Below are 12,788 nucleotides of genomic sequence, written 5' to 3' on the forward strand. Positions count from 1 at the left end.
GTGTTTAGCTCTCAGAGAGAGGGAGAGCGTCGACTGTTTGGCGATGCAACTGTATGTTGCTTCAACATTTTAACTATGCCGATTAGTTATTTTAGACGGTTCGAATCTGAGGTCTGGTAATGTTGATTTAAGTTTTTATTATTCAACTTATTATTTTCGATTGCTCCAGTTACGAGCACATTGACTTTATTCTTGATTTTTAATAAAAGTCATTTTTTTAAGAAACTGCTTTCATCTTTATGCCTTCTTGACACAAAAATTTCACTGCTTGCTTTACTAAAGTTTGGTTCTAGGCCCAGAAGTTTAACAGTACGGAAGCCGGATAATCGCGAACCGGATACTCGGAAGTGTAATGTAATGAATTAGAGATGAGAGACACAATTTAAAAGACAATTCTGAAACTTAAATAAAATCGGTACTTTTTTTCATTCGCGTATGACGTGCTTTTGCTTTGAAAAAAAATAACTATTCTTTTCTAGAAATAATAATATTAATTTATTTAATGCAATGTATTAATACATGTCACAGTTTCAAAATAAGAAATCCAATATTTTAAACTCAGAATGTGCGTTTATTCTCAATTTGTAACTTCCAAATTCCGAAATTGTTAATCAAAGAAAATATTTAAATGAATTATTAATTAAAAATAAATGCATTTATTTAAAAGAAAATAGTTGTTTAATAATAAACGTTACACAATAAAAGAAAATAAATCAGCAAAGTAAATATCAAATTTTTCTAGACAGATAATAAATGTATTTTCTTCAGAGAATCATTTTCCACAAAAAATTTTCATTGTTTTTTTGTTTTTGTTTTTTGCAAAGATTCAATAACCAAAAAATCTTATCTAAAGTTTTGTAATGAAAACTGAACTCTAATCTTATCACAAAGTAAAGATAATGACAATAAAGGACAACACGTGAATCTTATAAAAAAGAAGAGACTAACAATGGAATCATTAACTAAGATGTTGATATTCAAAATTTCACGTGAAGATAAATATATTAGATAAAAAGAAATAAAAGGCATGTCAGAAACCATCATTCATTATCATTTTTGACTTGTAAAATTTGGAAGTAACATCTCACTTAAAAATATACTTAAAGAACCATTGTAGTCGAAATGAGGTTATTTTTCTTCATAATTGTTTTGGCATTGCCATTTTTGGTGCTTGGATTGGATAATGGATTGGCTGTGACTCCACCAATGGGTTGGCTGTCTTGGGAAAGATTCACATGCAACACAGACTGCAAAAATGATCCCGCCAATTGTATCGGTGAAAGACTTTATAAAGAAATGGCCGACAGGTTGGTGGCTGACGGTTATAAAGATTTGGGGTACGAATACGTAAACATAGATGACTGTTGGATGGAAAAAGAACGTGATAAGGATGGTAAACTTGTGCCAGATCGGCAACGATTCCCTAATGGTATTAAAGCCTTAGCCGACTACATACATTCAAAAGGACTCAAACTTGGTATCTACCAAGACATAGGTAGCAAAACGTGTGCCGGATATCCAGGGAGTTATGGATATTTTGACGTGGATGCAGCAACGTTTGCTGAATGGGAAGTCGATATGCTAAAAGTTGATGGTTGTAATGCTGATCCGAAACAAATGGATGATTTGTATCCAGTTTTTTCAACAGCTGTCAACAAATCCAGCAGAGACATTTTATTCTCTTGCGAATGGCCATTTTATCAACACGCAGCCGGAATGAAGCCAAATTACCAGCAAATTGCCAAATATTGTAATATTTGGCGAAATTTTTACGATGTCGTAGATTCATGGCAAAGTATTTTAGGAATCGTTGATTATTACTCTCAGAATCAGGACGAATTTGTAGCAGCAGCTGGTCCTGGACATTGGAACGACCCTGATATGATCCTAGCGGGAAATTTTGGTCTAAGTTATGACGAAGCAAAAGCTCAGTTCATGCTCTGGGCGGTACTAGCAAGTCCTCTTCTAATGTCAAATGATTTACGTCACATTCGAAAAGAATTCAGTGACTTACTCAAAAACAAAGAAATAATTGCTGTCAATCAAGATTTTCTTGGAAAAATGGGAAAGAGAGTGCAGAAAAACGGTAACATTGAAATCTGGGCAAGGCCTATCTCTCCTACAGACGAAAGCGGAAAATATTCATACGCGATTGTGTTTTTAAACCGAAATCAGTTAGGTGGACCAGCATCTGTTTCTGTTCAACTCAATTCAATAGGTTTAGATAGCTCAAATTGCTATTCAGTTTACGATGTTCTTGATCCTGAAGTCGTAACGAAGTACTGTCCTCAAGATACTTTGAAAGTTCAAGTAAACCCATCAGGAGCTACTATGGTGATAGCAAAACACTAAAAAAAAGATCCAAACAAAAATTCATTTTAGATTTCTGCATTCTTTTCTCAATAGATTGAAAAAGGCAGTCGAAAGTGTATTATAGTGAGTAACCATTCAAATCGTTCACTGCAAGATAATTATACTGTAAAAATTTTATTCGCGAAAGATATCTTTTTAAACAACTGTAAAAAATATGCATAAATATTTCCAAATAATAACACATGTTTTTAATAAACTTTTTTTTATTTTGGAATTTTTATTGCCATTTTGATTTTTATCGTCTATTTTTTGTTTTTTTATCACTGAATTTCAAAAATAATTTTAAATCTTTAAGAAAAATATTTATTTCATATTATTTAAAAGGTTGGAAGTATATTTTTATGAAAACACAAAGGAAAGTCAAATCTGAATTGCTTTTGTTTATAATTATTATTAGTTCAAGATAACGATGTGATTATAGATATTGTTTATCAAGATTTCAAATATCCAGGCATTCCAACCGAGTCATTTATAAATATGCTGGTTTAAAATCGTCTTCTTTGATTTGTAATTCTTTAATGGCTGAAAAAATTCTAAAATTTCATCTATGGATGGGACAGAAAAAAAATACGTAACTTGAAATGCATATGAAATCTCAAATTTGAAACCCTATCGGTATAAATAAACCACAAAATCTTAACAATTTTTTTTTAATTAAGATGAGTTGTTTATTTTTGTTTAATAATAATGAAGAATTTATGAAGAAAATAAAAAAAGGAAATTGTATTAATACTTTCACGTCCGATCTCATTAGTAAATACCAAAAGTTTAAGAAGATTTGTTTTAAATTATATTACTTTATATAAATAATAAATTAGAAAGGGCGGCCAACATTATAAAAATATATTTCGATTTAAAAAGTGCTTATGAGATACTTGCAAATCATTCAGTTAAAATCACAAATAGAATTGTTTGACATTATTAATTTTACTTACAATTGTTGATTTTTAAAGAGGTCAGGGTGAGGGGAGTTGAAAGATGTTTTTCACTCTAAATAAAAGATTATTAATCTTAAAGAAAAAAAATTAAACAATAAAATTGTAGCTATTGAAAAAAAAGACGAGAGAATGAAACGTCGAATCTTAAGATAAGATTAGAAGTAATTAGAAAAGGTAGATTTTTATATATATATGTAAACATTGCATGGCCAAATAGAAGAAACTTTTGAAATTTTTAAACTTTGATTTATTTCACCACGGGAGACATAAATACAAAGACTAAGTGGGATGAAATACGTCTGTCTACATCACGACACAAGAGCAGAAAAGACCGAACGTTTTCCGTTCAGTGCTTTTACTGTGAAATTTTGATAGAGATTTCTTTAACACGAGTCGATTTAGGAACCGGAATCTTAGGTATCTTTAAAAGAATGTTGCAAACATTAAGAATTTTTATCCCTTCACTCGGAGCGTGAGAAAATGCTGAGAGCAGCAGTTTTATAGAGCGAGTTTAGAATTAATTAAATAATAAGTGGAAATTGGATCTGGAAATGAGAGAACATTTTAGAATAAAGTTGACATGGGCTAAATTAAGATAAAAATCAGGAAATTAATTAGGATTTAAATTAGATTAAGAAATTTCATTATATATATATATATATATATATAGAGAGAGAGAGAGAGAGAGAGAGAGAGAAAGAAAGAAAGAAAGAGAGAGAGAGATCGAACTGTTCTAAAAATATTCTACGAATTCATATCATTTTTATATGGCCGTTTTATAGAAAAGGGAGTGTTCAAAAAAGGGAGTGTTCAGTTCGAAATTAATATTTTGTTTTCATTATACTTGTAAAAAAATTTTCCATGTGAAAAAAAGAAAAAAGAAAAACTCCAATAGAGAAAATATATTCACACAATAATTATAATTCATATAAAGCAAAAACAAACAGTCAATTGTTTTTATTTCTTTCATTCAAATGACAGAAAATAAATATATATTTGTTACAGAAAATGTGCATAATTTCATGAAATATCTATCTATTACGTGAATGAAGGAATGGAAATTGCAGTATGTAATAAATAAGAATTCTAGTTTAACTAGTTATTCTATAAATAATTAACAATTAAGATTCACTGTAGCTTCTTCATTCACAATTTTTTTACATAACTATTTATTCCATAAATCAAATAAGAATGAACAGCTACTTAAACAAAAGTATTTTTTGTTTATTTTTATGCAGGGCAAACGATATGTTCTCTTTCATATCGTTTGCAATGAATAAAAATTGATAACATTCTTTCGTCATAAATTTTTTTCCGCTTGCATTATTTGAAGAATTTATCATTCAAATCAAATTACGATTTTAAATGTTTTGTACTCTGATATAAACAACTTCATAAATTGAGCATGATTTTGAAATTTAATTAATGTAAGAAACTAACAGTTTATTCTATTTCACATTCGTTTTTAAATATCTTAAAACAGTAAACATCATTATTCCATCCAATAATTAACGAAATTATAAAACATAAATTATTTAAATAACGGATTCTGATTAACGGTTAGATTCGATAATGCTATCAAATCAAGAAATTTTTTAAAAATTGCTTCCATTCTCAAACAACTATCATCAGGTGAAAATAAGTCGATAATTTATTCCTTGAAAAAATATTTTGAAAAAAAAAAATAAAAAAACTTAAAAGTTTTAATGTCATCAGATTATCCGATGACGATGTCACACAATATTTATCACTTGTTCAAATTCATTAGGCAATGATAAGCATATTATTTTTGTTGTTCAAAAATGTTCTTATCATTTGCATTAATATATGCAACGTAGGAAAAAAAAATATTTTTTTAACTACAAATAATCTTTAGATATGAATCTGTTAAAAAAATAAATCAATTTACATGTTAATTAGTTAATTATCTTTTAATTACCTAATTAGCTTGTAACAGGGAGGTGATTAGAGAGATCTAATTTATCTAAAAGGGAGTTTTGCTCAAAATTGATTCTTAATTGTCGTCCTTAATGCGTTCACCAGCAATAGGGGACTAATGAAACAAAAAATCTTCCTTTCTTGAAAATTTTTTTTCGATAAATAGGCTTTAAAAAAAACTTAGGATTTTTCTAAAAAATAAAAAAAAAATTCCTATTATTGTCAGCTTATAATCAATAAGAAAAAAAAATGTTTTAGGCCATCTAAATTCAGTAACATTTTATTTTTAAATTTTGTGTAAATCTGACTTTTCAATGTTCGTAGAAAATAATTTTGAATCGGAGATTTTATTCTTTGAGATATTTCACTTAAATTAAAAAAAAAAAAAAAAAAAAAACGCTTTAAAAACGAATTATTGTAGATTTGACAGCTGAATAACTTTAAATAAAAAATATGAAAAGTTTCGCTTCTTCGTAATGATTTGATGGCAGTGTCTAGGCTTCAAGATTGAAGAACCAGGGGTTTATTCCGACGAAAATGGAAACATACCTGGTACTCGTGAATTTGACGTCATGGACCTCAGGTATGTTATGGAAGTTCGGAAAATGCAGTGCTAATTCATGAATCATTCTCGAAATCTTTTGGCCAGGATTTGATCTAAAAAATCGTACAAGAATTCTTCCTTTATCTACATATTTAAAGATACGAACATAAAAATGGGAGATAATTTTAAAATCATGAAGCCTATATTTTGCTATATTGACCTTGTAGCAAAATATAGATTTTGTGATTGATGGATTTCATGGTGAAGCTCTGATTTCAACGAAATTTCATTCCTTATGTAACCATGATTCACATTTTGTCTGGTTCAGACTCAGATGTCTCTGCTCTCTGAACAAGTCTATGAGACTGACTCACACATTTCGACATGGTGTAATCGCACTTGGAAATCTACGAATAATATACAGAGTGTCCGCTCTTATCATGCCCAACTACATTTTAAGTTGTTTGTCAATAAATGTATTTCTAAAAATATTACGAATTCTACTTTTTTATATAGTCCCTCTGTCATGCTTAGTAAAAAATTATCGGTACTATAAAACATATGATGAAATAAATCCCATCGTTTTATTACGAAAACTGTCCAAATAATAACTATTTAACCTAAATATGGTGCGTATACAAATTTATTTTAAAAAACAATTTGAAAAGAGTAAGAGAAAGAGAGAGTGTGCGTGCGTGCGTGTGCTTTGAACAAGTGCTTGCGAAGCTTAATCGATGAGATTGTGCCTCTGGCCAAGTTCATGAGGATAGAGATGTATGGAACAGACATCGATGAGCTGATGGAAGACTATAGCCACAATTACCAAAAATCTTATGAAGCGTCATGGAAAAAGCTACGATTAGAAGTCATTAGAGGGAGAAATAATAAAACTCAACAGAGTAATACCTTCAAGTGGAATGGAACGTTCGGTGTTACATGTATTCTTACAAAAAAAAAAAAAATCGCATTGCGAGTAAAATACTGGATTTCTAATTGGAACTCTAATAATTAAGAAATTAGATACTGGGCCACAATAAAAGTGGGGCATCCAATATATTAGATATCAGCTTCTTAAACTCTCCCCGCTTATGCCCTCGTTTTAATAATAATTATATATATATATATATATATTGTTAAAAAAAATGGATCCCATTTTCTTATTTAAAAATTTTTTTGTGATTTAAGGAGTATGCATGCGTAGAAAAATTAATCAATATAAATGAATAATTAATTGATGATCAATAGAAAGTAATGCTCATTTAGAAATTATTCCAATGATCGTATGAACGCAAAATGAAAGTTCCAACTAGAACATTTCCAGAATTCAATTTTAATCCGACATCTAAATGTAGAAACTTAGATTTAACATTGAAATCACGATCTTTAAAAAAAAAAAAATATATTTATTTATGCACAGAAAAATTAGAGTTGCTGTAGAATTGCAAAATGTTTTCTTTTCTATAAATTTTTCTACGTGTTTTTGTTAGTAGCTACAAACAAGCTTTGTATTACAAAAATTATACATCTTTAATGAATTTATTATTTTATTATTTATTCAATTCTTGTCAATAGATGGATAAAAAAATCAAAGGAATTCACATGATTTCGTTTCGAATATCTACAAATAACATCACTAAACATGAAAGGTAAATCCTAGAAGCATATATTCATCGTCTTTTTATTGACGAGATCCCATTGTTATACATAGTAAATTGATCCTCATCTAAATGCAGTAATTCCATATTTTATTTCTGATCCTTTAATTTCCAGTGTTTTGCAAAATTTCTATCCATAAATACTAATTAATTATAATCAACCTGTGCAATTGACAATGTATGATTTATGAAATTTTTTTCATAAATCACACATTAATAATAACCTCTGATTTCAAAACATTTTTTCTGTTAACATCAATGAGCACTCGAGTTGAACATGGCGAATTTCTTCTTTCCTCGTGCCTAATTATAAATTTAGTTCTGTGTTCACATGTTTGAGAAGCTTTTTTAAAAAAATATATAGAATTACATGTTTATAAATAAATTATCTTAAATAATAACAATGTTCTACACTCGAAATCTCAATAATTTTAAACATTAAGAACATTCTTATAGAACATAAAAAATATTTGCGGCAGACGATAGTTTTTAAAAAAAAGTATTTGACTTTTAAAAACGCCAATATAATTCAGCTGACATAATATACATGAAATGAGCCAGGACAATTTAATTCTGGAATCAAAATCGCTATTTCCAAAATAGAAAATGTCGTTATATTACAGAAAAGTGTAAAACAATATGTTAAGTAGATTGTGACATGCCTAGTTGCCTTTATCATGCGATGGTGTGTGTCACATGTTAAACATTCATGTCCATTAATAAGAATATGCGAGTTTGCATGTGTCATAAATGCTTTTGTAAAAACTGATGTTTTTAAACAAACAAATTTTTAAAAGTGCTAATGTTATTCAAATATTTTCGTTTTACTGCTTATTTTAAGTTTGTATTAAACGCATTGGTCTCAATAGATTTGAGAAGGAGAATTAAAACTTGGGGGGGGGGGAGACAGAAAATATCACACAGTCCTAATCGGAATTCAATAATTTATCTTAACAAAATTTTCTTCAACAATCGATCTTATCATATTCGGAATGAAGAAATTTATCTAAACAATCCAACAAAACTATCTCAAAACAAGAATCATATTGGCTGAAACGTTACTCGCTTTCGTATCAAGAAATATATTCAAGATAAATGAATAGCGGAAAAACAAAACAGTAAATTTGAAGATTAAAATACTGATATGCAAAATATGAGTTTAGAAAGAAGGCGACAACACTTAATCATTTTAGAAGACATACTTGGAAAATTAGTTTAGTTTTGAAATTGGAAATATATATTATAAGCGTTCGGTATTTATATTTCTTCAAGCTGAATTTACAATACTTATTTCACATGAAACACTCCATTATTGAAGCAATATGACTCTTTTAAATGTTATAATTACTTTGGCCTTACCATTTTCTGAGCTCGGATAAAATAACTGACAACCTCTACGCCCACCAATGGGTTGGCTGTCTTGGGAACGATTCACCTGCAATACCGATTGTAAAAATGACTCTGAAAACTGCATCAGCGAAAGACTCTACAAACAGATGGCTGACAGGTTGGTAGCAGATGGCTATAAAGACTTGGGTTAGGAATACCCAAACATTGACGTTTGCTGGATGGAAAAAGAACGTGATGCAAATGGTAAACTTGTGCCTGATCATAAACGATTCCCAAATGGTATTAAAGGATTAGCTGATTATGTTCATTCCAAAGGACTTAAGCTAGGGCTATATCAAGATGTTGATACCAAAACTTGTGCTGGTTATCCTGGAAGCTATGATTACTTTGATATCGATGTAAAAACATTTATTATGTATTTCATAGCATTGGTTTCTTTTTATAGTTTTAAAAGTAAATTTATAATTCAAATGAATTAAATAAGCAGACATATTTACTGAAAAATGCTTTCGTTTTTCTCTCTTTTTCATTATTAATTTCAAACTGGTAATGAGTATTCATAATTTTGAAATAAAGTTGATGATAAATTTTAAATAGCATGATTTTCTATTTGTTCAGGGCATATTCTCTATATAAACTCTTCGGCATATATTAATCATTATTTTTATATGCTTTAAACATTGTTGATATTTCATACTTTGATATACCTTATTTTAATCTTATTTAATATACCTTAACTGGTTTTAATAATAAAAAATCACCTGATTAAACAGAATTTTAAATGTAATATAATTTATAAATATGTAAATGCTAAAATATCAAGATTTATGCATACTTAAGATCAGAATGTGTTTACATATTAAACAGAGTATATTTAATGTTAACTGAATAAAATATGAAGCATGTTAAAACTGTTACATTTTAAATAAGTAGTGTTATCTTCCCGATATGTTATTTTCTTTATGATAAATAAAAGCATTTAACTACAAAATTGTTAATTTTTAGACTAAATTACATCAAATTTTTAATTAAAAATAGCTGTTGAACAATGTTTAAAACTGGCTAGTCACATAACTTTTGGACAAATTAGCTTGAGAAGAAGACAGCTATTATTTACATAATCTTGAACACCCTCTTTCAAAGTTATCTTAAACTAGTGGAGTTCTAAAAATTACTTTCCATAACCAGAGTGCAATATTTTGCTAAGAAAGATATTTTTTTTTGCAACAATATATTAATTTATACTAAAAGTTAATTTTCTTTAAAAATTGTAATATATGTTTCAAGCTATTCTTTCTTTCTGATCTTGTTTTTCTTTTCTTCTAAAAAAAACAGAACATTAATATAAAATTATATTAAAAACACTCAACATACTCATTTACATCATTTAAACTATCTCAAAGATACCAATTATTTCAAAAGTAATTATTTTAAAATTTCCTTTCTTGAGGTAAAGGCATCATTATTTTGTTAATATGATTGATATTTTCTGGTCACATAAACACTGACTTATCATGCAAACACCAATTTAATTTGTATAATAATATTGCAATATTTGTATTTAAATATCTAAGAAAATTGTGTAACAAACTAAAATATTGATTTGATCATTCAAATTCACTGTCAAACATAATGATACCATAACTGCATTAAACTCTATTTTTAAAAAAAATTAATGCCAGAAAGAAAAATTACTAAGTTGAAAAACATAGCAACAAACATGTCGAACATAAATTAAAATTCGAATGCCTTTTTCATATGAAATGTTAATGAAAAAACTGTATATTAGTTTTCAGAAAAGTAAGTAAACTTAAAATTTAAAAAAAAATTATATGCATTGAAAAAAAAAAGGAAAAAGAAACAAAACACATAAAATACTTCTTAAATTCAGCTTTTTGTAACATTATAAACCTGATATTATAAAAATCATTTTTTTACTACAATTAACTATGCCTAATTTCCTAATAATTAATTTCAAATTGTCTCAGTTACATAATTAGTTTAATTTTGAATTTATATCATTATTGTTTTTACATCTGATATGAAAGATACATGTTGTTGTTTTTAAACATATATTTCAGTATTTTGCCCTTGATTTACAACTTCTAAAGCCTTACCTTGAAAAAATAATGTATATTTTACTTCATCTTAAAGCTAACTTATTTGAAATACAAATTTCTATATTCTCCAACTAATATATGACTACTTTTTCATTGGCATAACATTAAATTTCAGAGTCAAATTAGTTGTTACACTTCAACAACTAAATTGAATACTGAAATCCAATGTTATTTTATACAAACTAAATAATTATATTATCAATTATGTATCATAACCACACTGTGTACGTATTGAAGTACACACCTTGCAGAATTTAAAGTAAGCTCTTTTATAATAAAATATATTTAAGAAACAAATTTATCAAAATTTCTATGAAAATGCTAATTGAATAGAAACATATTTCCTTTCATTATCCATAAATGCTACTTATCAGCCCATTAAAAAGTGAATAACCAAAAGCTAGCTTTAAATCAAAATAATAATTTTTTTAAATTTCAAATGGGTACCCAAAGTTATCAAGAGATTTCAAATAAATTACAATAATATTTAAAAATATTCATCCTAATACATCAAATTAACCTTTTACATTGCCTATTAAAATTTACCTAGTCTGCAGTCATACTAAAAAATGCAAAACTTTCAAACTTTTGTATAAAAACGTAAAATAGAATATTTCTTAAATTACTATCCTATAGAACTTTTCATAAAGTTCAAACAAAAATCAATAACATAAACAATGAAAATAATTATTTCTGAGAGAAAAAAAAATTCTCTGTAGATATATGTATGGAACAATGTTGATGTAAGTGATTAAGTTGAAATTTTTGAATAAGTGAATTGAATCTTGCTATAAAAGTTTTCTTTCCAAATAAAAATTGCCCTATGTGGAATCCAATGCTCATTTCCTCCTTTCTTTAAATATTTTCTCCCTAGATCAAAACTCTTTATCAGTAGCATGCATGCACTCTTATGATAGCGTGCATGCATCAATACTGAGACAAGATCTTGTTCCGACAAATATGTCACTTTATCTAATGTTACTGCATAAACAAAAGTAGATCTGTAATCTTCACTTATGTTTTTAATAATTATTCATTGTTAAGTCTATATTATTCTAAATAAATTTCTTACTAAACAGCAGGATTCACAGTGCAATCTTATAATCTAAATAGTGAATGCAAATGAATGATAACTTAATTATATAATTTTAAGGCACTTAAATTATAAATTCAAATTTAGGAGAATTATATTCAAAAATTAACACTTGAAAAAAACTGTAAATAATTAATCATTGTGATATTTTAAATAAATTCAAAAAGCTGATCACAGATATATCTTACAGAAAATATTCTGTACTTGTTAGTTTTTTATCACTGCATCTAAAACAAGATAGATTGCCCACTAAAACGCATACAAAATAATACAGAATTCTGTCAAAATTACAGCCAATATTAAATTAAAACAACCTAAATTAAAAAATGTAAAATTTAATATTAAAACTATTATACAAATTTCAATGCATTTTCAGATGACAATAAAAATGGCTTAAAAGCTATTAGTTTTCTTATATTTCTGAAATTTTTTTTCATTGACACTTTTAATGTTTAAGATATTTTCTCAATATTTAAAAAAATAAATAACATATCTTCTTTTTTTTTTTTCAAAAATATTTTAATTTTGCAGTGGAAAATTGGAAAAAATTTACGATTAAAAAAAATCTCCCCCAAAATAATTATGAAAAAAATCTATAGATATGGCTATCAATATAACCTTCTAAACATTAAAATAACATATGCCTTTTGTTAAACAAAACATATTTTTAAAAAAATGCTTCACTTAAAATTTTAATATTTATTAAATATCAACCATATTTAATATTAATATTTATTAAAGGGCAACCAGGATTACTGGTTAAATTTACTTTCAGTT

At 27.3% G+C, this 12,788-nt stretch overlaps 1 protein-coding gene and 1 long non-coding RNA gene across 2 annotated transcripts in view; one reads left to right on the plus strand and one right to left on the minus strand.

The window, feature by feature from the left end:
• Positions 1 to 9,491, minus strand: part of LOC129961832 (uncharacterized) — a 50,855-nt gene extending 41,364 nt beyond the window's left edge. The window contains exon 1 of the long non-coding RNA XR_008783836.1: positions 8,808 to 9,491. This is a non-coding gene — a long non-coding RNA (uncharacterized LOC129961832). The remainder of the gene's footprint in view (positions 1 to 8,807) is intronic.
• On the plus strand, positions 1,038 to 2,587 carry LOC129961831 (alpha-galactosidase A-like). The gene has a single exon (XM_056075411.1). It carries the CDS (start codon positions 1,123 to 1,125, stop codon positions 2,350 to 2,352), a length of 1,230 nt encoding a protein of 409 aa, XP_055931386.1. The 5' UTR covers positions 1,038 to 1,122; the 3' UTR covers positions 2,353 to 2,587.
• Positions 9,492 to 12,788: the final 3,297 nt, after the last annotated feature.

Source organism: Argiope bruennichi, chromosome 2, assembly GCF_947563725.1.
Source record: "Argiope bruennichi chromosome 2, qqArgBrue1.1, whole genome shotgun sequence".
In the NCBI taxonomy this organism is placed as follows: Eukaryota; Metazoa; Arthropoda; class Arachnida; order Araneae; family Araneidae; genus Argiope; species Argiope bruennichi.

Coding starts and splice junctions, on each gene's coding strand:
- LOC129961831 (XM_056075411.1), top strand. CDS start 1,123: ATGAGGTTATTTTTCTTCATAATTGTTTTGGCATTGCCATTTTTGGTG.